Raw genomic sequence first — 24,568 nt, 5'->3', positions numbered from 1 at the left:
ACAGTCATATATGCATGCAATTGGTGAGAGGGTAAAAAAGAGAAATAATTTAAACAAAGGAATATAAGATTTAGAATAAAGAAATTGTAAGCACTCTTAAATACAGATAGCATTCTAATCACGTCAAAAGAGAGAAAAATTGTGATGGCAACCGGTTGGGTTGTATTAAAATTCATTATTTCAAACATATATAAACAAGTAAAAAATACCGGATGTTTAAAATATTACCTTTAGCAGTATCAAATTCCACCAATAAACATTGCCCATATCCGATAATCGACGAATAAATGCACTTTCTATTGAGGTACAAACAGTCAAAGTTTGAGATGGTTTGGTGCAGTACCCATGGACAACCAGCTGTAAAATCTGAATTTTGCAATTCCTTGCAGCAGTTTTTTGACCTACTGTAAATGCAAAACTGTGTCCTCTATGTTACATAACGTGTTCTTATTTAGTTTTTTGTTAGCTTCGCCATAAGATTTAATAGCCAGATCAAACGCTTTTTGTTCTTTGTCAGTACCAGCGCGAGAGATGTTAGGCTCATAGGCTTTGTCGACGATAGAATCATCAATTTCCTTTTCAGTACTCTTGTGTTTAATGGCTACATTCATTAAGTGGATAGAGAGCTTTGGTAGAAGATCTATACCAATTAAAATCTTATTTTCATAAGAAAGAATACTATTATCAATGACATCAAATCTATACGGAATTACTTGATCAACATTATCGTACTCGACATTGACGAAATGAGTTGTTTGCATTCGCGGAATCGTCGAACCATTAGCAAGGATGAGATTACCGGGAACAGGGTTGAACTCAATATTATTATCATTAGCGAATTTTTTGTTCATAACAGAGATATTAGCACCTGTATCAATGATACCGTAAGCGTTAACACCGTTAAGAGTTATTGGGGTAACAGGTGAAAAAGACACACTGTCAGAATTAAATGGATTGTCAATGTCTCCAACATGATTATTACGCAGAGCAAAAATATTAACGTCATTAATGGTCACAAATTCAAAATGGTCAAATAAATAGGGCGAGATCAAAGATCTGTCAAACTCTTTATAAATTCTATCGTATTCGTCTTCAGAAGAAGAGTCGCAAGAGGGAGAATCAGAGCTGATATTATTATTTTGACTAGAAATAGTAGAAGAGTGAAGATTATTAGTCTCGCTCTTATTAAGGTTTTGACAGGCAGTGTTAGGCTCGAGAGTTAACTCAAGACTAGCAATAGCTTTGTCCGTATTATTTAAAGAGTTATTACTTACAAGTTTATTGTTGTGCTGATTGTTCAATTTACGTTGATCATAGCGTTTGCGTTGAGCACAATTTTCAGCATGAGCAGTGGTGTATTTGGTAGATTCACAAAAAGTACAGATACCACGACGCTTGAGATCAGCAATTTTTTCATAAAAGTCAGTGTGCTTTCTGTTGTTGTTATTGCTGTGGTTGTTGTTACTGCTGATAGGAAGAGTCTTGACAGTAGTAATTCTTTCATTGATGGGTGGTGAGAAAGCTGCTAATTTTCTTTTTTTATAATTTTCACTATTATCATTAGTTGGCTTCTTTACTTGTTCCCTCTGCATCTCCTTTTGGATATACAGAAGAGAGCTTTCTAGATTGGCCATATTTTTCATTAAAATAGCTTCAAAGTTGTCCCAAGACATATTTAATGGCGAGGGAGCATTACAAGGAGCATGAATACTAAGACCTGGATGTGCGGGCTCAGTCGAAGGTAAATTTTTTGTATGGTTAGTAATTATAGCCATAACAGTATCTTGAAACTTTGTTGTGTAGAGTCTTGATACAAAAAGAGAATTGAGGAGATTGCCTTCAGTGGATGAAACCTTAGCACCAATTGAAAAAAGACGAAAGTGATGTAAAGCATCAGCGAAGGATTGATCAGGCCTTTGCTTGAAGTTAAGGAGTAGCTTCATCCATGCTTGAGGTGTGGTTTGAGAGGCAAGGTCAAACTTTTCTTGTAAAAGGGCCTTAGCATCATCCCAGGTAACTTTTCTTTTTAATTCAATAACAGGCTTTTTGACATAGCGGCAAAACCAATCGAAGTGGAGATTATTGTCGCAAGATTCAAAGCAGATTTCCAAGTTTGATAACCAATGATCTTGAATTGAGACATTATGATCCCTGAAAGCTCTTTCGAACTCTCTCAAGAACATTTCTAAAGATGGCTCATTAGTGGCATTGTTATTATTTTTGTTACCCGAATGCTGAGTGAGTTGATACATCGCACTTGCAGTTGGGTTGACATTAAACTTGGGAAGTTCTTTGCTGGGAATATACTTATTATTAATGTGACGTGAGACAGGAGTCTCTTTCATCGCACTATTAAGGGAAATAATATTCACTTGATCAGCTATTAACTTATCAAAACGTTCTAAGGACTTTGTAGCGAAGGCCAATTTTTTATCATTGGACTCCAATCCGTCGAAATTGTTTTGCATTACGAATTGAATATTTTGGTCATTGATGCTGTCAATAATCTTCAACATGGCAGCTTTTTGACTACGAAGTTTGTTAATAAAATCCTCAGGTGAGAGGGTTTCGGTGTTGTTGTTGGATGAAGACGCTTCGGTCATGGGGGTGTCTTCTTCGTTTGTTGGATGGATCATATTATCGCTGGATGAGATAGATATCTTGTTCAACGAGGTGGCAACTTCATCTGGAGATGAGCTTGCTGGCGGTGGTTGTGGATTGGGTTCGACGTCAGAATTCATCGAAAAAAATGTGGAATAGGCGTGTTATTTCTCTCGATTAATAAAAGTAATAAAATAAGTCGAAAAATCGATGAGTCTCTTGAACCTCTTTATTGAGTAAGGACGAGAGAGAGAGCCCATTCAATACAAACTACGTCTTAGAATATAATAATGTGATTTAGGGTCCGAGGTAGTACGGTATAAATTGTGTGGGCTGTTTATCGTATATAGCACTTTGGACTATATATGATATACAGTCAAATTATTAGTTGAAGAATCTTTTGAGTGATCTCACACGACATTAAGAAAATTATTAAGGTAAATACGACAAAGAAGGATAACAACAAGAAGTCATCTAGAAGAAATATCTATAACAACAAACCCCATCATAATCCCTCAGGACACTGAAATGGAAACAGATGCATCAGTAAAAACTACTACACAAGAAAAACAAAAGAAACCTAGAATAAAAAGAACACCACCCAAAATCGATTACCAAATTGGAAAGGATGTATTAGACCAAAAAGCAAATATATCCGTAAGAGATCTCATAACTGTTAGTCCCGCCATGCGAAGACAACTAGTAGGCGAATGTAGACTCAGTCAATCAATAAAATCAAATCCAAATGATCAAACAATGGCACTTATAGAAGACGATGATATGGATACGACAGCCGTATATTCTCAAGTTTCTATAGCGAACAAACCAATAAGAGCCTTAATCGATTGTGGAGCAGCCAAAACATGCAAATCAAAGAAATTAGCAGATGAACTTGGACTAAAAATAGATGCCTCATCAGAAAGCGTGTTCACCCTTGGAAATGGAACCAAACAACCTGCTCTTGGTGTAATCTATGATGTACCAGTAGAAGTAAAAAGAAACATGATCATACCTTGTACCATCGAAGTACTTCCTATCTGTCCCAATCAGCTCATCATTGGAAACAACTGGTTAAGTAGAGCCAAAGCAAAAATTGATTTCAGCAATTCTTCACTAAAAGTCACCTATAAAGAAAATAAAGCTGAAATGAAAATAACCTATTTACAAAAAGACAAACCGAAAGTAACCAGTTATAAAGAAACGTACCAACAGCCAAAAAGCTTTACAAATTTTAAGAAACATGTGCATTTTGAAGAAAGCACATCTGAAGAAGAGGATGAAGCCGACATTGAATCTGAAAGCTTTAGTAATGAAGAATCTTCCAGTGAAGACCAATCAAACTCTGAAGAAGAAGAACATAAACCAGAAACCCCACTTTTTGTACTAGAAAAGAATAAAACAGAAGAAGTATCAGCAATCGAAAAAGATGATAAGCACATTATCACAGCTTCAACAGATGGCCTAAGAATACAAGCTAATTCGTCAAAAAGAATAACTCTCAAAAAGCCAAGAAACCAATAAAAATATTTTTTTTAACTTCGAAACAACGAATCCAAAGCTTTTACATGCTCTCGGATACTTTGACACATGTATCAACTTTATAGTCAACAAAAGAAATGTCGAAATCAGAATATACAATCGATCCAAAAAAGACATATTCATAGAACCTTATGAAGAAATCGGAATATTAGAAAAATTCAATACGAAAAATGACTCAATAGTTAAAGCTTATACACTTGATAGAAGACCACAGTTAAATGTTACGGATAAACATCAAATGGTCGAACCTCTAGAAAAGCATTTATTTTCCAAATTAGAAGTTGGAGAAGTTGACAAGAAAATAATTATTGAATTAAGAAGGCTACTCAACAAATACAAAGAAATTTTTGATTGGGAAAACGACGCCATTGGACACACAAAGTTGTTGAAACATAAAATAATCATCGAAGATAATGCCCATCCAATTAGTCATCGCCCATACAGAATTAATCCTATAGAGGCAGAATATCTCCAAAAAGAACTAGATAAATACTGTAAACTTGGTGTTATAGCTCCTTCAAACAGTCCTTGGGCAGCTCCAGTAATATTAGTAAAGAAGAAAAATGGAGATTATCGTATGGTGATTGATTACAGAAAGTTAAACGCCATAACAAAAAAAGATGCATACCCTCTACCTCGTATTGATGATTTACTTGATACACTTGGAAAAGCCAAAATATTCTCAGCTCTAGATATGCGAGCAGGTTTTCATCAAGTTCCCTTAGAACAAGATAGTAAAGAACTTACAGCTTTTACAACTAAGTTTGGCACATATCACTATAATACATTACCGATGGGATTAGTGAATTCACCAGCAACTTTCCAAAGATTAATTGATCTATGCTTCCGCCCTCTTATCAATAAATGCTTAGTAGCTTATATAGATGACCTCAACGTATATTCACTCGATCATCATCAGCATCTAAATCATCTGGAGCAAGTTTTTCAATGTATTCTAGCTGCAAACCTAAAACTTAACCCAGAGAAATGCTTCTTTTTCAAAGATCATCTGAAGTTCTTAGGGTATGTGATATTTGAGGTTTTATAATATAAAAAGTACTAAGTCAATCAACAAATATAAAAATAAGTGAGACTCAAAGTAGATTGTCCTTTATTCAAGTTAAAAATATGAGGGTATTTATACTTTTCTAATCACGGCTAAATATTAATATTTACAGTATATGACTATTGATTATTAATCGATATTAGACAATGAGTTATTTACATGATTGGCATAGTTTAACATCTTCTTATCAAGAAGTAATTATTAATCCTGATCCAGGAACTTATTAGAATATTCTGGAGTGGATCGGGATTTTATTTGAAGTGGCGTAATACAATGTCCGATATTCCTAATTCGGAGGACCATTGTTCGTAGTAACTTATATTATTACTTTATTACATGTGTAAATACCACAGGGTACATGGTAACAAAAGATGGAATACAAACTGACCCAAGCAAAATTGAAAAGATTGTTAATTATCCTATACCAAAATCTATCACTCAAGTACGAGCCTTTTTGGGACTAGCTTCATATTACAGAAGATTCATTAAGAACTTTGCCGCTATAGCACGTCCATTACATGATCAAACTAAAACCTCTAAAAACATTCCATGGACACAAAAGACTACTGATTCATTTGAAAAACTAAAGCAACTACTAACAACTGCGCCTGTTTTAGCAAGGCCCGATTTCAATAAACCCTTTTTACTCGTAACCGATGCATCAAAAGCCGGTTTAGGCTGTATCTTGACACAGTTAGACGAGAATGGACATGAACATCCAATTGTATTTGCAAGTAGAGCACTCAAGGCAAATGAAGCAAATTATGCTGCAACCAAACTAGAATGTTTAGCCGTAATATGGGCAGTAAAGCAATTTAGACCCTATTTACTTGGACAAAAATTTACTATTATTACGGATCATTCTGCATTAAATGGATTACTTAAAGCAAGCAACCCAACAGGAATTATTGCAAGATGGATAACAATCCTAACCGAATACGAATTCGAGATCAAATACCGTCCGGGAAGAGTCAATGAAAGCGCTGACTTCTTATCAAGATTGGGATATTAGAAGTACCAAACTAGTATTAAAAAAAAAAAAAAAGATGAAAAAAAAAATTACAGCAACAACAACAATACACACACAAGAATTACAAACCACAAAACTATTCATCGCAACACATATCACATTAAACAATAAGCAACAACTCGAAACAAATCAATACACAAGATCCATAATCATTGTGTCCCCAGAAATAGAAATCTAGTATCACCAAACCTGAAGTTACAAACCCTGTGTCCCCAGAAACGGAAATTAAATATGGAAACAGAAAAAATTCAACAACTAAAACATTATTTGCTCACGCTCAAGATGCCTGATCAAATATCAGATAAAATGCAAAAATACATCAAAAAAGAATCCAAGAATTATACCATCTTTCAAGGTGTACTCTTTAGATACAACACAACAAATGGCGTAATAAGAAAAGTTCTCAATAAGAACGAAGCTCAGGAAATAATTGAAGCTTATCATCAACACCCACTTGGAGGTCACCTTGCCTATAATAATACATTACACAAAGTCGCATCTCGTTTCTACTGGGATGGAATGAATCAGCAAATATTAGAATACGTACAAAAATGTAACAGATGTCAGATGTACGGCAGTAAATCCTTGAATGAAGAACTGTATCCAGTTCCCATATCAACAAAGCCATTTGATTGTATTGCTCTTGATGTTAAACATGTACAAGCCTCAAGGTCTGGCTACAGATATATAATCGCAGCAATCGATTACTTGACTAAATATGTAGAAGCTAAGCCAATGAGATTCCAGACAGCATCAGAAATAGCCATTTTTCTCTACGAAGAAGTTATATGCCGCCATGGATGTCCTACGATTATAGTCTCAGATAATGGAAAGCCCTTTTTGAGCGATTTAATACGAAAAGTCTGTCAAAATTATTCAATTATACACAAGACTACAACTCCATATAATCCCCAGAGCAATGGTCTCATAGAAAGATTTAATCGAACTCTAGGCCAAATACTACAAAAGCGATCAGAAGATGAAAAGAAGGACTGGGATCTATACTTACCAGCAGCATTATTTGCTTACAGATCCATCAAACAGGCTACAACCAAACAAAGCCCATTCTTCTTAACATATGGCTATGAGCCAAGGACACCTTTTGACATGGAACATCATTTATATGATAAAAAATCACCTAAATTTGAAGCAACCTTGTATCACCGAACTTCTCATCAAATACACAATCTTAATCGTATTAGAGAACAAGCCGCAGCAGCCATAAAAACCACACAAGCAGCACAACGCAAAGCAATTGAAAATAAAATCCTAGATCAACGAAAAGAATTAAAGCCCCCATTCAAACTTGGAGAATTAGTTCTATTATATAAGGACTATTTATCTACCTCTTGGTCAGGCAAACTACAGGATAAATGGGAAGGACCTTTTATCATACACCAAATACTTGGAAAAGGCACTTACCACATTAAAAATATGGATGTACAAGATACCCGAATTAGGAGAGTTCATGGAAACCGTCTCAAGTCATACACAATGCCTAATGTTAGTTGGAGAACGGACCACTTGCGAAACGTTACAAGCACTATGGATGTTGAAACAAATGAACTACTTCAGTAAACTAAACATCTTAAGATAATCAAAAAAAAAGGGAAAACGACACAAAACACAAAAAAAAAAAAAAAATATACAGTGGGTCAAAATACCTCACAAACCTCAACACGTTTTGACGTTATAGTCTTCTAGATTACTCAATAGCTTTTGTATCTTTCTCAAATTTTGCACAGATGTTATTCAATACGTTGAGTATATTTGCATAAAATTCCGACGACGGAAATTCAACACTGAGCGAATAAGCAACTATGAACTGGAGGCGGTCTATTTGTGAGGTATTTTGACTTCCATCAATTTTTTCTTTTCTCCGCCATAGGTCATTCCAAACAATGTTCCGGCAAGCTTTAGACATTTTCCGGATAGCGCAGGCATCCCGGAGCATAAAATTTAAATTTTGGAAAAGGATTGATTATTCTTTCTTTCGCTAATCCGTAAGTAAATTTCCATCTACAGCATCATCCATCTGTCTGCAAAAATGCCCAAATCCTTACCATACGAAGCTCAAATGGACATCAAATCAGCACTAGAGCATGATGTATCGACTGATGTTATTGCAAAACGGTTTGGAGTGCATCAAAACACCGTTATCAACTATGCAAATAAGTGGATGCCTAACCGGATTCGCAAGAAAGGTGGCAAACAACGCCTTGTAAGCGACATCACTCGTCGTCTAATCAAGCGAGAGGTCCTAAATGGCTCATTAAGGACTGCCAAGGAGGTCCACCTGAAGTTGGAAGAGTTGTAGCATTCTAAATTGTACCAATCCGCTATTATGGTTTTGCATTCTGTGGAGATTTTTGCTGAGATAAAAAAGATGAAGCATTTACTTACTGCAGAGCACAAGAAAGCTCGATTAGCTTGGGCTAAAAAGCATCAGTGTTGGACCATTCACCACTGGCGACGTATCATCTTCTCGGATGAAGCCAAAATTAATATTTGGGGCTCGGATAGCTGTAAATACTACTGGAAGCGTAAAGGAGACCGTCTTCAGCCTCATCGCATTGAAGTTACAGTGAAGCATGGTGGTGGTGGTATCATGTTGTGGGGCTGTATAACCAGTGAGGGACCCGGGTATGCATGTCAGGTATATGATGGCATCATGAATTCAGACGTATACCAAGAAATCCTTGGCACAAGCCTTAAGGACACGCTCGGGTACTATGGCCTAGATTGGAAATCATCCATTTTTCAACATGACAACGACCCAAAACACCGATCAAAGTCTACAAAACAGTATATGGAAGATAACAGTATGTGTTACACTACCTCAAAAAATTGTTCATTTTGAACCGCCTTTTACACATTTCGTACTGAATCTGCTTCGCATAATCCCCAATCAGCGCTCAGCACAAACCATTATGAAACACTGCTTCTCAGCTATTTACTACACTGTAAGCATATCACGTGCTATGCGTAAATGCTGGAAAATATCCAATCAAAAATCAAAATCAAAATGAACAATTTTTTGGGTTTTTTTGAATATGAACTAAATTTACGCCTATGTTCCCAAATAACATAGGACTAACTCGTGACTGCTATCATAATTTTTACCCGTGACTACTTCTGCTATTCCAAGGCAGCCCTGGTCGATTTTGGTTTTTTTTGCTTTCCCATTGTAATCTCTCATTGCTCCATCTCGACATTTCAAGTAATGGTAAATTGCGAAATTTCAGAAACCCAACGAAATGCAATTATTTCTGCTTTAAGAAGAGGAAAGTCGTACGATGCTATCAGCAACGAGTTGCATGTTTCTAAAGGGTCTATTTCGAACATTGCGAAAGAAGTAGACCATCACTCCGTATTGCAAGCAGGTCAACCCAAGAAACTTAACATATACGACGCGCGCCTTGTATTGCGCAGGTTCAATGCTGGTGTGTACAAGACCGGAGAGCACGCTGCCAGAGACTTAAGTGGCTTAGGTTCGGATATTTGCAGCCAGACCGTGCGAAACCTTCTTAAAAGCTCCAAATTTCAATTTCGACGAAAACCAACAGCTTTTCCTTTAACGCATTCTTCCCAAAAGGCGCTCCTTCAGTTTGCCAAGAAGCATATAGGTTGGACAGAGGAAGCCTGGAAAGGAGTAGTCTTTAGCGACGAAACAAAAATCAATCGCTTGGGTTCAGATGGTAAACAATGGACTTGAGTACAGGAAGGAAGGCCTCTGCAGGATCACAACGCCAACCAAACTTATGAGCATGGAGGCGGTAGTATACTACTTTGGAGCTGTTTGACAGCAAACGGAGTTGGATATATCACTCAAGTGCTCGGAGGTTTAGATTCAGAGCTGTATTGCAATATTATGACGGAGGATATGCTCTCTTCATTAGAAGAATACGATATGTCAAAGGATGACATTATATTTCAACATGATAACAATCCAAAGCATACATCTAGACTAACACAAAAATGGTTCGTAGATAACAAGGTGCAGCTACTGGATTGGACAGCATATTCACCCGACTTAAATCCTATAGAGAATTTATGGAATTACTTAAAAGTCCGGCTGTATGCTTATGAAACTGCACTCTTAAGTATGAAAGAACTATTTGAATGGGTTGCAGATATTTGGTACAATGAAATTACAAAGGAATACTGCGAGCAGTTCGTATGCAGCATGCCGCAAAGACTACAACTTGTTTTAAAAGAAAAGGGCGGTGAGATTAATTATTAGCTAATAAAATAAAAAATGTCGACAAAAACCCAAAAAATTGTTCATTTTGATTTTGATTTTTGATTGGATATTTTCCAGCATTTACGCATAGCACGTGATATGCTTACAGTGTAGTAAATAGCTGAGAAGCAGTGTTTCATAATGGTTTGTGCTGAGCGCTGATTGGGGATTATGCGAAGCAGATTCAGTACGAAATGTGTAAAAGGCGGTTCAAAATGAACAATTTTTTGAGGTAGTGTATATTGATGACTGGCCATCCCAAAGTCCTGATTTGAATCCAATCGAGCATACAGTGAGCGACAAAACTGTCCCAATGTTTTGTAATTTTCTCTTTTATGGCCTGTAGCGTTATGGTTATCATATTAGCCTATGGCTTGTTGTATATCATTCGATAGCCAAAGCCTTGTAGAAGTAAACAACATATAGCAAAGACCGATTAAACTGCTGCAAATGGAGATAGAGGGAATCAAAAACAAGCGGTGCATTGGGACAGTTTTGTCGCATTCTCAAAAAAATATAAAATATGATAAAATATCGACCCACAAGTTGCATAGAGGTACCAAGCTGCTTACAAATGCGCATTGTATGTCTCTAAGCTGATCTTTACTCACTGCTGAAGTTTTAAACTCCTACTGATTTATTACTCGCCCATTATATCTCAACATGAAACAAGTCCCTCAAGAAACAGTTGTTCAAGCAATTTCTCTGCTTAAACAAGGTAAGTCGGTTCGGGAAGTGGAAGGTTCTACTGCTTTAAGCAAGAGTACGGTTGGGAGACTCCGAAAATCCCATTGCTTTGGACTTGGAAAGCCAAAAGGCGGCCGACGCAAGATCTTATCGGCAGCTGATGAACGTTATTGTGTCCGCCAAGTGACGAAAAACCGGATGTCAAGTGCAGCAAAGGTGGCTAAAGAGTTAGAAAAGGACATTGGAAGGAAAGTAAGTGCTGTGACTGTGCGCAGAACCCTTTGGAAGGCCGGCCTTGGTGCGATTGAGAAGCCGAAGAAGCCTTTGCTTAGTGCTAAAAACATCCGTAAGAGGCTTTCTTGGTGTATGGCTCACAAGGACTGGACTATAGATGACTGGAAACGCGTTATTTGGTCAGACGAGACGAAAATAAATAGATTTAATTCAGATGGACGCACCTGGGCTTAGATCCGGTCAGGGGAAAGCTTGAAATCGCATCATGTCAAGATGGCTGTTAAGCATGGTGGAGGCAGTATTATGCTGTGGAGCGCCATTACCTATGCTGGAGTCGGTTGGATGTGCAAGATCAATGGTAATATGGATAAAGAATTGTACAGAGAGATTTTGGAAGATGAATTGGAGCGTACTATCGAGTTCAGCATCGATAAATTAGGATTCGAACGTCATCAGGTGATTTTTCAGCATGACAATGATCCTAAGCATACGTCCAAACTAGTCAAAGAATACCTTAAAGACCAATCCTACAACATCCTGGAGTGGCCTGCACAGTCCCCTGACCTCAATCCAATTGAAAATACAGTTGTTGGAATAATTGTTCGAATGTTTTGCAATTTTATACGTTTTGCTTTGTATCTCTGCAGTCAGATACGATAGAGCTACGTACGATACCTCATTAAAAAGCGACAGCTTTCGCATATAACATATAAAGCGCTAGGGGTCTGGAATTATTTCCATATATAGTAAGACCAAATTGCGTCAAGCATATGCATTCGAACAATTTTTCCAATTGAATCATCTTTTATTTAATACCGTGTATGACCGCCTTTAGCTTTAATAACTGCTCTACAACGAGCTGGCATACTCTTGATATATGCTTGGCATTACTCTTTGGTACAAGAAATACATTCTTTCTCGATTCTAGACCAGAGATCATGCAGTCCTTTATCCCTATCTTCATCTAAGCTCAGCCTCAGCTTTAAATGGTGCCAGAGATGCTCTATAGGATTCAAATCAGGACTTTGAGCAGGCCAACTGAAAGTATGCTCTTTTAACCCATTTTCCTTAAACCAAACATGAGCAATCTTTGATGTGTGCTTAGGATCACTGTCGTGTTGAAAATAAATAGATTCCTGTTGGTAACCATAGTACTTCAGACTGTCCATCAGTGTAGTTGACAGGATATGAACATAATCTGATGCTTTCATAGTACCATTCTCAATTGCGCAGCCATATCCAGGACCATCCCACGTCATACAACCCCAAAGCAGCACACTGCCAGCTCCTCCTTTGACTGTAAGGTCAAGATGATGAGGCTGCAATTTGTCACCAGGTCGTTTCCAAAAGTACTTACAGCCATCTGAACCCCAAACATTAATCTTGGTCTTATCAGAAAGCACTATACGTCTCCAGTCATCTTCTGTCTAATCTTTGTGAGCTTTAGCCCACTTTAGTCTAGCTTCCATGTGACATTTTTTGAGGAGAGGCTTTTTCTTCTTAATTTGGGTATCGAAACCCATACTGTGAAGCATTTTTACTGTACCAAAATAGCCTATCTTGTGACCAATACTGTTTAAATATGGCCATACGCTCTTTGCAGTCTTAAGTGAACCATTTACAAGCTCTCTCTTCAGGTAATTCTTTGTCGTTGAGCTTATAGTAGTCTTTTTACCAGCATGACCTCGAGTACGTTCAGGTGTATACAAGCCCTTGTGCTTGCTCAAAGTGGACATTAATACTCCTGGAACATGTTCCATGATCTCTGAGTATGATAAACCCTTTTTCAACAGCTACCGGATGCTCTCTTGCTTGCTACGAGATAAAGGATGTACCATGATATAAGGACGTATAGACTGTACGAGATGGAAGGGAAACACCGTAAAACACAGCCTTATTTATACATTTTAAGCTCCGATTAATAGCAAAAGCGTTGTTTCATAATTACATCATTTTGTAATGCTGTATTTGTGATGTCAGAAGCGGCAACGATATCATTATTATAGAATGCATTGAGTTGGAAAAATTGTTCGAATGCATATGCTTGACGCAATTTGGTCTTACTATATATGGAAATAATTCCAGACCCCTAGCGCTTTATATGTTATATGCGAAAGCTGTCGCTTTTTAATGAGGTATCGTACGTAGCTCTATCGTATCTGACTGCAGAGATACAAAGCAAAACGTATAAAATTGCAAAACATTCGAACAATTATTCCAACAACTGTATGTGGTCATTGTTAAAGAGAAGGCTGAATGATTATGAAACAGCACCGAAAGGCATGAATGAATTATACGAACGAGTAACTAAAGTTTGGTACGACTTAATGAAGCCAGAAGAGTGTCAAACGGTTATAGAATCAATGCCTAAGCGTATAAAACAATGTATCAAGAACAAAGGACGCTGGACTGACTATTAATGGCAAATAAATAAACCATTTTATATTTTTTTGAAAATGCGACAAAACTGTCCCAATGCACCGCTTGTTTTCCATCCTCTCTAACTCCATTTGCGACACTTTAATCGGTCTTTGCTATATGTTGTTTACTTCTACAAGGCTTTGGTTATCGAATGATATACAACAAGCCATAAATTAATCTGATAACCATAACGCTACAGGTCATAAAAGAGAAAATTACAAAACATTGGGACAGTTTTGTCGCTCACTGTATATGGTATCATCTTAAGCTGAAGCTAAGTATGTACTAAAATAGAGCAAAAAGCATGCACGAACTATGGCAGAGAGTGGAAAAGGAATGGAATTCCTTTACAAAAGATCAGTGCTTAAAGTATATTGACAGTATGCCAGAAAGAATAGAAGCTGTCATTGCTGAAAAGGGCGGGTCAACTAGATATCAATAAAGTCAAAATACCTCACAAATAGACCGAGCTTAAGTATCTGTCTCCTAATAGATCTCAGCTAATTATCTGACTTTAAACTTTTGGCACACAGTAGTGCACACATAGATGGCTCTATATTTTAAATTTGAAATGATTGAGCCAATTCGTCATGGAATTATATCAAAAATAAGTAAAAATTACCATACGTTTGTGAGGTATTTTGACCCACTGTATACCCTATCAATATCCATTATTTTCAAACTTATCAAATCAAAAAAAAAATATATATATATAACAACAATGAACTCTGCTGCTCGTAACTGTTTCTCTCTTGCTTCTGACTCGAGTTCCGATATGTCAAGAATATCGGATGTTCTGTTCGTAACATGGAGGCGCTCTTATGCTCCAAAGGAAGAGGATTTTCCATCCAAAGACGCTTATCGAAGTGAAATCCATACAAACTACTTTAAGGAACTGTACAAAAATGAGGAATATAATTCATTGATCGTGTGCATTGATGATTTTCTTCGTGAAAATGAATGTAAAGATGATGAAGACGTCATCTATCTGGTTGAAGGAGACCGTGCTAATACAAGATGGAATTATGCCGTTGATTGTGCCAACAAAATCCAAGATCAAGTTGAAGCCCAACGCATGTCAATCCTAGACGAGCCCATCCCTGACATCAATGTGGTGCCTATATCACCTACAGTAGGTCACAAAACTGCTGCAAGGAATCCATTTTTCTTGGTTTTTGTAGCGCACATCCTGTTACAATGGCACAAACTGCCTCTGTTCCCACATAGTAAATCTTCTACATGTCTTGAAAAATCCGAAAGAGTTTATGCCCTATTGGATAAGTATTGAAGAAAGTATGAGGCGCGCAATTTGAAAATTTGAAAAAATGAAAATTTGAACGGAATGAACTTAGTTATTAATATTTAGTTGGTCCTACTTTTCTATTCATAATCTCTTGAGTTCTTTCCGGAATGTTATCTACATGTCCTTGGCAAAGATCTTTATGGAAGTCAACTCATATTTCATCAACTCGTTCCCAAAGCACATCCGTGTTCTTTGCTCTACATTCGTAATAGTTGAATTTCAACTTCAATTGATGTCCTACGTGCTCGATTGAATTTAAGTCGGGGATCTAAGCTGGCCAATAGTTAACATAGCTCTCTTGGTGACTACATAACTAGGCTATTGTAGATTATGCCTTATGCTTTGTGTTATTATCATGCTAAAACTAAATGTTGGACCAGTCCAAATTGTAGTACTTCATAGTATCACGAAGCGTAGTGTTCAAAATATGCTGGTAAACACCCGAGTACAACTTTCCATCGTAAATTCAGCAAGCATATTCTGGTCCTTCAGAGGTTATACAACACCAGGACATCAATTTGCTAGCTTCATGCTGAATTACAAAATCCAGGTCATGATGTTGAAAAAGGTCACTTGGCCGTTTCCAATAGTGATCAGCATCATCAAAGCCCTATACGCTGAGCTTGGTCTCATTAAAGTACACTGTTTGCTGTCAGTCACTCATTGCCTAATCCTGATGCTCCTTGACCCGTTCTAACTGATGCTACGTATGCGTTTTTGTCTGAAATGGCTTCTTTTTTTCTATCAGAAAATGGAACTCCATTGATTTCAGTACGCTAATTTCTGACTGGTATGAGATATCGTAGCCAAATCCAACTGGCTCCCGGTATACCTCTTTGGAAGTCTTTAGAACCCTTTGCATGACTTTTCTTTTGATTAACCGCTTCGTCACTCTGGAGACTAATGTAGGTCTATCACCTGTGCTCACTGTCCTACTTCAAAACAACGTTATAAAGTATCTACTAACAGTTGATTCATGTAATCCAGTCTCCTTAGCAATATCATACTTTGATGTGGATCCGGTTAATGTCTGTTTGAGATCGTTTGCTTTCTCCTCTGACAGTCATTTATGCATGCAATTGATGAGAGGGTAAAAAAGAGAAATAATTTAAATAAGGGAATATAAAATTTAAAATAAAGGAATTGTAAGCGCTTTTATATACTGACATCATTCTAATCATGTCAAGAATGTGAAAAATTATGATAGCAACCGGTTGGGTCGTATTAAAATTCGTCATTTAAAACATACAGTAGCGGACAAAACTGGTGCACAAAACTTTTTTTCAGCTATAAGCTACCATTACTTGCTCATTACAGTTGCAATATCTATGAAACTATATCAGATGGAAGGTGTACTAAATGTTGCAAATTGTGCAAAGTTTAATCATTGCATTGCCAAAAATGAGGGAGAACCAAGCTTTTATTTATAAGAATAGATATTTTTAAAAAAAACCATAAAAGTGATTAAAACCTAAAAGTTCGTATAATTGCCTCGTCTTTTGATAACAGCAGCAATTCGTTTTGGCATGCTTTCATAGTATGGCTGCATATCACTTTCAGTAAAAGAGTTCCACTCTTTATCGATTCTTTTCCAGAGATCGTCTATGCTTCTTGGTGTGGTATCGTATTGAGACAGCTTTGACTTTAACTGTCGCCAAACATGTTCAATAGGATTTAGATCGGGACTTTGTGGCGGCCAATCTTTTAATACCGATATCCCATTATCAGATAACCAGTTAGTGGTATGCCTTGACTTGTGCTTTGGGTCATTGTCATGTTGAAACAAAACATCACAATGTTTCAAACCATAATATGCTAGGCTTTCTTGATACGTAGTAGACAAAATATGGGTGTATAATTTTGAATTCATTGTGCCATCATATACTCGACAAGTATATCCTGGTCCTCGAGATGTAATACAGCCCCAAAGCATAACAGATCCGCCGCCATGCTTCATTGTTTGATTAACATGAAAGGATCGCCAAGGTTGATCGACTTGCTTCCAATAGTAGCGTATACCATCGGCACCCCAAACATTGATTTTGGTCTCATCGCTGAAGATCACAGACTTCCAGTCCTCTACAGTCCATGATGCTTTGTCGCGACACCACTTCAATCGCTTTTTCTGGTTTGTATAGCTGATGAAAGGCTTGTACTTCTTAATTCCAGACTTGAAGCTTATCTTTCTAAGAAGCCTTCTGACCGACCGTTTGCTAATACTGTATCCTAAGGACCTCAAAAAGAGCTGAGCATCAGAAGCTGTGCGTAAGAGTCGTTGTCGAAACTTTAGACGGATGATTGCATTAGTTATTTTTTTAACTACGACCGGTCGACCACCACGGTTACGAGCCTTGATGTTCTTTTCTTCCTTTCTTATCCTGTTGATCGTCCATTTAGAGACTCCTGTTGTTCTAGAAATATCCATTGTCGTACGACCTGAGCGTATTCTAGATTTCACAGCTTCTCTTTTATCGTTGCTGATTTTTTTGGGCATAGAGTGCTGGTACTTTGTTAAAATGGATAGGGTAAAAATAAGAAGTGAAATTCATAGAGAGATACAAATTAGGCAAGGGTTTATATATTTTTTAAAAGCTATTGGAATGCACTAGTGTATTATAAAATTTTACAGCAAACTAGAAAGAAATGGGTAGATTTGAAAGAAGGCTAGACAAGTACTACATTTTTGGCGAAAATTGAAATATTCAAAAAATCACTAAAAATGACCTTATTCCTGAAGGATGTCCGGCACAGTTCCGGTTTACCTAGCATAATGCATATTTTAGACTGCCTTTCAGATGGTATATGCCACAAATGTCGCAGACATATAGCGGAGATGCAATGCTGATTTTAATTTTTGTGCACCAGTTTTGTCCGCTACTGTATGTGAACAAGTAAAAAATGTCGGATGTTCATAATACTACCTTTAGCGATCTCAAATTCCACCAATAACCATTGCCCATATCCGATAATCGACGAATAAATGCACTTTCTATTGAGGTACAAACAGTCAAGGTTTGAGATAGTTTGGTGCAGTACCCATGGACAACCAGCTGTAAAACCTGAATTTTGCAATTCCTTGCAGCAGTTTTGTGACCTACTGTATTTTTTCACCTAGTGTAGTGAAAGAAGTGTAGAGTTACGGGAGGAGCGATTTTGACAGAGATTGTCTTGTCGGAACTGTAACTGGATCTGTTTTAGAGTTCGCTTGTCTAGAGATTCCAGGTGAGGTAGGCATTTTTTCCATAAAGGTGACTTTGAGAGTGCATACCATTGTGAATGACTATTAGAACGACGGGTGTAGCACAATAAGTGGGAGAGCAGGGTATCTTCTGGAAGCGTAAAGGAGCGAAGAAGGAATTGGGATTGGAGTATGTAAGCACGCTCTTGCATGGAAGGTAGTTTCGTAAGGTGAAGCATCACCTTGGTAGATGAACGAGAAGAGCCACCAAAGATACGGTGTATACATGTGTTTTGTGCATCTTCAAATTTGTTTGTAAGGAATGACGTAATTTTGGTAATTGTAAGGCCATATTCTAGTTGGGCTCGGATTATTTGCGTGTAAAAACGAACAGCAAGGAGGGGGCTAAAACCTTTGGGATGAAGACCTATGGCCGAAAGCTGATTCATAGTTGCAAGCGCCTTATTTGTATTAACATTGAGCAGTTGAAACGTATCTAGATATCCGCCAGGTCTAAAAGGAACTCCGAGGTAAGAGAAAAATGGTTGAGTTGGAAGCGCATCCCCGTAGAGGGTGTATGTCAAAGGTTGGTCTGTAGGATCGAGTACTACACATTTGCTTGGGTTCCATCTGTAGCCAAGGCGCTGGCTATGATCTTCACACCGCTTTAATAGGCTCACCATTTGGTGTTGGTCAGCGATGAGGACTACATCATCAGCATATACAGTGGGTCAAAAAACTGCACCAACGCAACTCAGTTTTTCGGAAATACCAGTATAGCTCTGTCAGTTTAAAAGTAAACATTACGAAACTTGGAACAAAACGAGTTACTACTGTTACTATTTATTGACAAAAGTTTCAAGGTCAGATGCGGAGTATTGATTTAAAGAGCACTCAGCAAAAAGAGGAGGTCGGTTGGTGCAGTTTTTTGACTTTTAAAATGAAAAGGTATTTGATATCATATGTCCGGACTGAGACTATTCCAGCAAATTTAATCGAATTTTGCTGATGCTTAGTCACACTGGGGACCTGAAAATAAAGTTTTTTTTGCAATTGTTTTCTTTTTTTTTCTTTCCTGCTTTACCCAAACCCATTGTACATCGTCAGTATCTATCCATTATTAGAAATGCCCAAAAAGCTTCCATCCGATATTCAAAACAGTATCAAAGTATTATTAGAGAACAGTGTTGATCCTGCAGTCATTGGGAAACGAGTTGGAGTGCATAGAAATACCGTCAATAGGTATGCAAATAAGTGGATACACGATAGAATACGTAAAAGAGGAGGTAGACCGAGCATTGTGGCAGAGTCAACACGTCCATACATCAAGAGACAAGTGCTCACAGGTTGTTGGAAGACTGTCAAGGATGTGCAAATGAAGTTGGAGGAGCTTGGACACCCTATGTCGTATCAATCGGCAATTAATATCTTACATTCAGTTGAAATTTATGCTGAGACCAAAAAGAAAAAGCCATTATTGACTGAAAAGCACAAGAAGGCTCGATTAGTATGGGCTAAAAAGCATCAATATTGGACAGTACATGATTGGCGACGTGTCATCTTTTCTGATGAGACGAAAATCAACATTTGGGGCTCTGATGGTTGCAAGTATTACTGGAAAAGAAAATGTGATCATTTACAGCCTCAGCATATCGACGTTACTGTGAAGCATGGAGGCGGTGGTCTCATGTTAGGGAGTTGTATAACCAGCGAAGGACCTGGATACGCATGTCAGATCTATGATGGCACCATGAATTCAGAGGAATACCAAGAAATCCTTGGTACAAGTCTAAAAGACACTATGGAGTACTATGGTCTGAACTGGGAAACGTCGGTATTTCAGCACGATAATGATCCCAAACCTCGATCAAAGTCCACAACACAATGGATGAAGGATAGTGGCATGATTTACATTGACGATTGGCCATCACAAAGTCCAGATCTTAATCCTATTGAACATATATGGCATCACTTGAAGTTAAAGCTGAGCATGTATGATAATAGGGCGACCAGCATCCATGAATTGTGGCAAAGAATCGAAAATGAATGGAATTCGTTTACTAAGGAACAATGCATCAAATATATACACAGTATGCCAGACAGAATGCAAGCAGTCTTAGCAAAGAAGGGTGGATCCACTAATATTAAAAAAGTCAAAAAACTGCACCAACCGACCTCCTCTTTTTGCTGAGTGCTCTTTAAATCAATACTCCGCATCTGACCTTGAAACTTTTGTCAATAAATAGTAACAGTAGTAACTCGTTTTGTTCCAAGTTTCGTAATGTTTACTTTTAAACTGACAGAGCTATACTGGTATTTCCGAAAAACTGAGTTGCGTTGGTGCAGTTTTTTGACCCACTGTAAAAGACAGGTCATAAAAGGAGCAAGTTGAATTGGAGATAGGTCGTCTTCTAAAGGTTGTGGACGTAGTAGTTTGGGAAGATCATTGATGTATATAGAGTACAGAAATGGTGAAAGAATATACCCTTGAAGCACGCCAGTAACTGGTGAAAATCTAGACGAGGCGGCATTATTTAGTAAGACTTCTATTTGAACCTCATCGAACAAGTTTCGTAGTAAGCCTATGAGTGGTGCAGGTGAATTGTTTTCTAGGTTCTTCCATATGTAGCAGCGATCTACTGTATCGTATGCGGATTTGATATCTAAGAAGGCCAGGACTGGGGTGATACTGTGGTGGCGGCGAAGGATTGTGCAGATCTCGGCTAAACACAGGGCTTTGTCTAGTGAGCTTCTGGCCTCGCGAAAACCACCCTGAGCTAGATCCAAGGGAGGACTACAGTCAGCAAGAAAGTGTTGTAAACAAAATTCGAGCAACTTGCGGAATATCGATGTGAGGCTAATTGGTCTATGATTGCCAGGTTCGCTTGGATCTCCTTTTTTATAGATTGGGACTACTTGGGTTATTCTCCAATTGACCGGTGTGTATGACCACGCCCAACATAAACGAAATAGGAAAAGCAAGATAGGTGCAAGTTGATTCTGTATTGGGATTAGCATTTCTTGCCGCACATGATCAATGCCAGGCGCTTTTTTAGGTGGTAACCTCTTGAGGGATGTATGGATATCTTCCAATGTGATGGGGCAGGTCTCTATTTCAAATGGAGTTGTGGGATTCCCCAAAGAAGGAAGCGTCCGATCAGCTTCTTGAAGTAGATGGCGAGAGTAGATAGATTGGAGATGGGAGGCCATTACATTAGCGGCGTGTTGAGGACCTTCTATAGTAGAAAAGGAGGGTTTTAAAGTTCTGTTTTTGCGGATTTTACAAAACTTTGCAATGGCTTTTGTATATTCGCCTTGTTCCATCTGGTCACAGAATTGACGCCACGTTTCTTTCCGTCGTTGCAGGATCATCCGTCGAAGACGTGCTTTAGTTTCTTGATGGAAGAGCCAATATTTGAGGCTGTTTAATCCTTGGGCTTTTCTCCATTTTTTGTAGTAGAATTCTTTTAGATTGAAGGTTTCTTGCATTTCGGTTGTCCAGAAGTACCGCAGTCTGTCGTCCTTTTGTACTTCATTTCAACCACATACTTCATCCAGCGATTGGTAGATAGCCTGGCAGAGAGTAGCGTTGTAGTCCTCAATGTATTTAAACGCGGCGTTTCGGTCAGTAAAGGAAGGTAGAGAGTGAGGGATCAAATCCGTGGTTAGGTTGTGGAAAATGCTTTGATATTTAGTCCTTTTTTTATCGTTCTTTAGTTTACCCAGATGCCAAAGGACTCTCTTTGGAGGAAGGGAGCAGCTGTTGGCAGTAGAGATTTGACAAGAGAAAGTCATAAGTTTGTGATTAGAGTCAAGTGAGAGATCTTCCCTTATCACTAGGTTTGGGCATGCAAGCTCCGTTGTACTAATGAAGTAATCAATAATGCTATTTCCGCTATAGGTCATATACGTAGGACATCCATATTTTAACCGCTCGTTCCATATCACCATGTTGTGTGACCGTATCCAGTTGTGAAGTATACGTCCGCGGTATGTAAGAAGAGTATCACCTGTGTAAACTCCCATTCTTGCATTCAAGTCGCCGCAAATGATTGCTGATATAGTATTAGGAATCTCTAATGGGAGGTTGTCCAGGATATTTGAGACGTCAGTATGCGATAAAGAAGGAGGTAAGTAGAGACAATGGATCAAAAGTTTGGAGATAGTAAAAGATAAAGTATACTTAGCTAATAATGGGTCACTATGTGGGATGTGCTGTATCGGAAAAGGATTGGATGGATTGATAAGTAGGGTAATACCAAGGCTGCCTCGATTTCCAGAAGGTTGGCCATATGTGTGAAATTGTTTCCAAGATGTAGGGTATCGATTGGGGTGAAGTAACCAAGTTTCAGTAATCAAAAGGATTGAAGAGGATTCAGCTAATTTCAAAATTGGGGAGATAGCTTGTTTGGGTAGACCAGTAGCATTGAACAGTGCAATATACATAGTCGTCATTATAATTCAGACAATCTGTCAAGGGGGTTCTCAATGGCCATTTCGTCGTCATCTTCAATGCAGAGTGGTTCTGTAAATTGCGGGCGGTGGGATGTTACAATTTCATCGAAAAGTGATTTTCCAATCCAACCTTGTTCATAGAAGTATCTGGCAACGGCAAATTTAACAGGTGGACGGATATAAGTGAGGGCTCTTTCCATTCTGTTACAATGGTGCATATAAGCCATGTTGTCACGCTCCTCATTGCTGCTGTTTTCGTATTTAGGGTCTTTCAGAATTGATCCGTCACATGGATCAAAATCTTCTTTGACTTGTATTCTGAACTTTTTGAGATGTTCTTTAAGTTCGGGAGCATAATCATTGTGGACTAGAAGGGCTACAACATTACGTGCGGGGTAATTTATGTCCAAAATGCGACTGTTGTTGATTTCTAACCTGCGCAAACGGCTGCGTAGTTGGCCGAACGGTACGCGAGCTTTGGTTGGAAGATAGATATACTGGAAGCCTTGATTATTTGAAGGAGGTTGCAGGAATCGGGCAGCAGCCTCTTGCCTCTGAATACGACGTTTTTGGTTTTGTGATTTCATGGACTGTTTAATTTTGTTAAGGCGGTCAACATCTCTCCAGGGAGTAGATACTTGTGAGGCGGTACCTAATGAAGGGAATTGAGTATCGATATCAGTAACACGCTGTTGATTGGGTTGTTGTGTAATTTGGTTGCGAAGTTCTTTTATTTCTGCTTTTGCTTGCTGAAGCTCAGCAGTAAGTTGCTGAATAGTGGCAAGTAAAGTTTCAATATTTATTTGAGTACTGGAAGCATTAACGTTGATGTCGGAGTTGCTGGCGGGTTCTCGAGAAATTTCCATATCATCCATGACAGGAGGAGGATTCTGTAATGTCTTAGAAGCCTGTTCAACGAGTTCGGCCATGGTGGGGGCGTTATGGACTTTACCACAGGACTTGCAGAGAAAGCAAGGTTGAGGAGGATCAGCAGTAGTTGAACCATTGCGGTTAATAGAGCCTGTTTTATTGCAGCTTTGGCACACTAGGAGTCTGCGTACGGAAGCAAACTGGTTATTCAGGTGGCTAATTTGCTCGTTCGATAGAATAGTTTTCGAAGCCTTTCGACCTCTTGGTGTAGGAGTCATTGTGAGCGTTTATTAATAAGTCGAGTTTTATGTAGAGTATAAGTAATAAAGTAGATTATGTTTAGTTATGGTGTTGAAACACTTTCCAAATAAGGCAAAAAGTTAGCAAAATTTCAGGAAAGCGGAAAAAAGCCTACTGTATATATACAATCACACCAAATAAATTTTCGGACAAAGAAATTTATTGAAGATAATTTTAACCTCATAACAAAATAAATTTGTCTTTTTCTCATCCATCAATACATTAAAAAAAATGTCTGCTCAAATCTCTAAAGACTGCACCCGACCTTTAATTATATCTGAAGGTGAAACAAAAGAAAGTAAAGCATGGGGGTTTTTTATCTTCTTAGAACACATCATACGATTAGAGAGATTGCAGACCTTGTTGGATTGAACAGGTCTACTGTGCAAGACATAAAAGCCAAGATTGATGACTATGGCAGCCTTTGCCTCACAAGCAAACAGGTCGTCCATTGAAAATAAATGAAAGAACTGAAAGACACTTGAACAGGATTATTAGAGAGGATCCTTTTGCCTCTTACAAAGAAATAAATGTGGAATTAGCAAAGCTAGATGTTTTTGTCTCTATAGAAACTCTTCAATCGTATGTCGATCGACCTTGACTTCAAATCGTACAGAGCAGCCCACAAGCCTAGATTGACT

The 24,568-nt window shown here is 38.1% G+C and overlaps 13 protein-coding genes across 13 annotated transcripts; 8 read left to right on the top strand and 5 right to left on the bottom strand.

Moving 5' to 3' along the window:
• Window positions 1–401: 401 nt before the first annotated feature.
• Window positions 402–2,741, bottom strand: RO3G_06727 (uncharacterized protein; the record flags this gene model as incomplete). Its single annotated transcript, XM_067661317.1, has 1 exon — window positions 402–2,741. The coding sequence occupies one exon, from the start codon at window positions 2,739–2,741 to the stop codon at window positions 402–404; it is 2,340 nt and encodes a 779-aa protein (XP_067517418.1).
• An 862-nt stretch (window positions 2,742–3,603) lies between these two features.
• Window positions 3,604–4,122, top strand: RO3G_06726 (uncharacterized protein; the record flags this gene model as incomplete). Its single annotated transcript, XM_067661316.1, has 1 exon — window positions 3,604–4,122. One exon carries the CDS (start codon window positions 3,604–3,606, stop codon window positions 4,120–4,122), a length of 519 nt encoding a protein of 172 aa, XP_067517417.1.
• Window positions 4,123–6,518: 2,396 nt separating this feature from the next.
• Window positions 6,519–7,814, top strand: RO3G_06725 (uncharacterized protein; the record flags this gene model as incomplete). Its single annotated transcript, XM_067661315.1, has 1 exon — window positions 6,519–7,814. One exon carries the CDS (start codon window positions 6,519–6,521, stop codon window positions 7,812–7,814), a length of 1,296 nt encoding a protein of 431 aa, XP_067517416.1.
• Window positions 7,815–8,283: 469 nt separating this feature from the next.
• On the top strand, window positions 8,284–8,553 carry RO3G_06724 (uncharacterized protein; the record flags this gene model as incomplete). Its single annotated transcript, XM_067661314.1, has 1 exon — window positions 8,284–8,553. One exon carries the CDS (start codon window positions 8,284–8,286, stop codon window positions 8,551–8,553), a length of 270 nt encoding a protein of 89 aa, XP_067517415.1.
• A 1,554-nt stretch (window positions 8,554–10,107) lies between these two features.
• On the top strand, window positions 10,108–10,479 carry RO3G_06723 (uncharacterized protein; the record flags this gene model as incomplete). The annotated part of the gene is made up of 1 exon (XM_067661313.1): window positions 10,108–10,479. The coding sequence occupies one exon, from the start codon at window positions 10,108–10,110 to the stop codon at window positions 10,477–10,479; it is 372 nt and encodes a 123-aa protein (XP_067517414.1).
• A 663-nt stretch (window positions 10,480–11,142) lies between these two features.
• RO3G_06722 (uncharacterized protein) lies at window positions 11,143–11,634 on the top strand (the record flags this gene model as incomplete). The annotated part of the gene is made up of 1 exon (XM_067661312.1): window positions 11,143–11,634. One exon carries the CDS (start codon window positions 11,143–11,145, stop codon window positions 11,632–11,634), a length of 492 nt encoding a protein of 163 aa, XP_067517413.1.
• Window positions 11,635–12,287: 653 nt separating this feature from the next.
• RO3G_06721 (uncharacterized protein) lies at window positions 12,288–13,160 on the bottom strand (the record flags this gene model as incomplete). Its single annotated transcript, XM_067661311.1, has 2 exons — window positions 12,288–12,827; window positions 12,942–13,160. The coding sequence occupies 2 exons, from the start codon at window positions 13,158–13,160 to the stop codon at window positions 12,288–12,290; spliced, it is 759 nt and encodes a 252-aa protein (XP_067517412.1).
• Window positions 13,161–14,542: 1,382 nt separating this feature from the next.
• RO3G_06720 (uncharacterized protein) lies at window positions 14,543–15,109 on the top strand (the record flags this gene model as incomplete). The annotated part of the gene is made up of 1 exon (XM_067661310.1): window positions 14,543–15,109. The coding sequence occupies one exon, from the start codon at window positions 14,543–14,545 to the stop codon at window positions 15,107–15,109; it is 567 nt and encodes a 188-aa protein (XP_067517411.1).
• Window positions 15,110–16,595: 1,486 nt separating this feature from the next.
• Window positions 16,596–17,549, bottom strand: RO3G_06719 (uncharacterized protein; the record flags this gene model as incomplete). Its single annotated transcript, XM_067661309.1, has 1 exon — window positions 16,596–17,549. One exon carries the CDS (start codon window positions 17,547–17,549, stop codon window positions 16,596–16,598), a length of 954 nt encoding a protein of 317 aa, XP_067517410.1.
• Window positions 17,550–18,235: 686 nt separating this feature from the next.
• On the bottom strand, window positions 18,236–19,396 carry RO3G_06718 (uncharacterized protein; the record flags this gene model as incomplete). The annotated part of the gene is made up of 2 exons (XM_067661308.1): window positions 18,236–19,008; window positions 19,387–19,396. The coding sequence occupies 2 exons, from the start codon at window positions 19,394–19,396 to the stop codon at window positions 18,236–18,238; spliced, it is 783 nt and encodes a 260-aa protein (XP_067517409.1).
• A 32-nt stretch (window positions 19,397–19,428) lies between these two features.
• Window positions 19,429–20,504, top strand: RO3G_06717 (uncharacterized protein; the record flags this gene model as incomplete). Its single annotated transcript, XM_067661307.1, has 2 exons — window positions 19,429–20,294; window positions 20,456–20,504. The coding sequence occupies 2 exons, from the start codon at window positions 19,429–19,431 to the stop codon at window positions 20,502–20,504; spliced, it is 915 nt and encodes a 304-aa protein (XP_067517408.1).
• Window positions 20,505–22,756: 2,252 nt separating this feature from the next.
• On the bottom strand, window positions 22,757–23,905 carry RO3G_06716 (uncharacterized protein; the record flags this gene model as incomplete). Its single annotated transcript, XM_067661306.1, has 1 exon — window positions 22,757–23,905. One exon carries the CDS (start codon window positions 23,903–23,905, stop codon window positions 22,757–22,759), a length of 1,149 nt encoding a protein of 382 aa, XP_067517407.1.
• Window positions 23,906–24,158: 253 nt separating this feature from the next.
• Window positions 24,159–24,382, top strand: RO3G_06715 (uncharacterized protein; the record flags this gene model as incomplete). Its single annotated transcript, XM_067661305.1, has 2 exons — window positions 24,159–24,225; window positions 24,276–24,382. The coding sequence occupies 2 exons, from the start codon at window positions 24,159–24,161 to the stop codon at window positions 24,380–24,382; spliced, it is 174 nt and encodes a 57-aa protein (XP_067517406.1).
• Window positions 24,383–24,568: the final 186 nt, after the last annotated feature.

Source organism: Rhizopus delemar, genomic scaffold, assembly GCF_000149305.1.
Source record: "Rhizopus delemar RA 99-880 supercont3.4 genomic scaffold, whole genome shotgun sequence".
NCBI lineage: Eukaryota > Fungi > Mucoromycota > Mucoromycetes > Mucorales > Rhizopodaceae > Rhizopus > Rhizopus delemar.
Note: the sequence above shows the minus strand (reverse complement) of the source record. Positions and strands in the feature narration are given on the sequence as shown.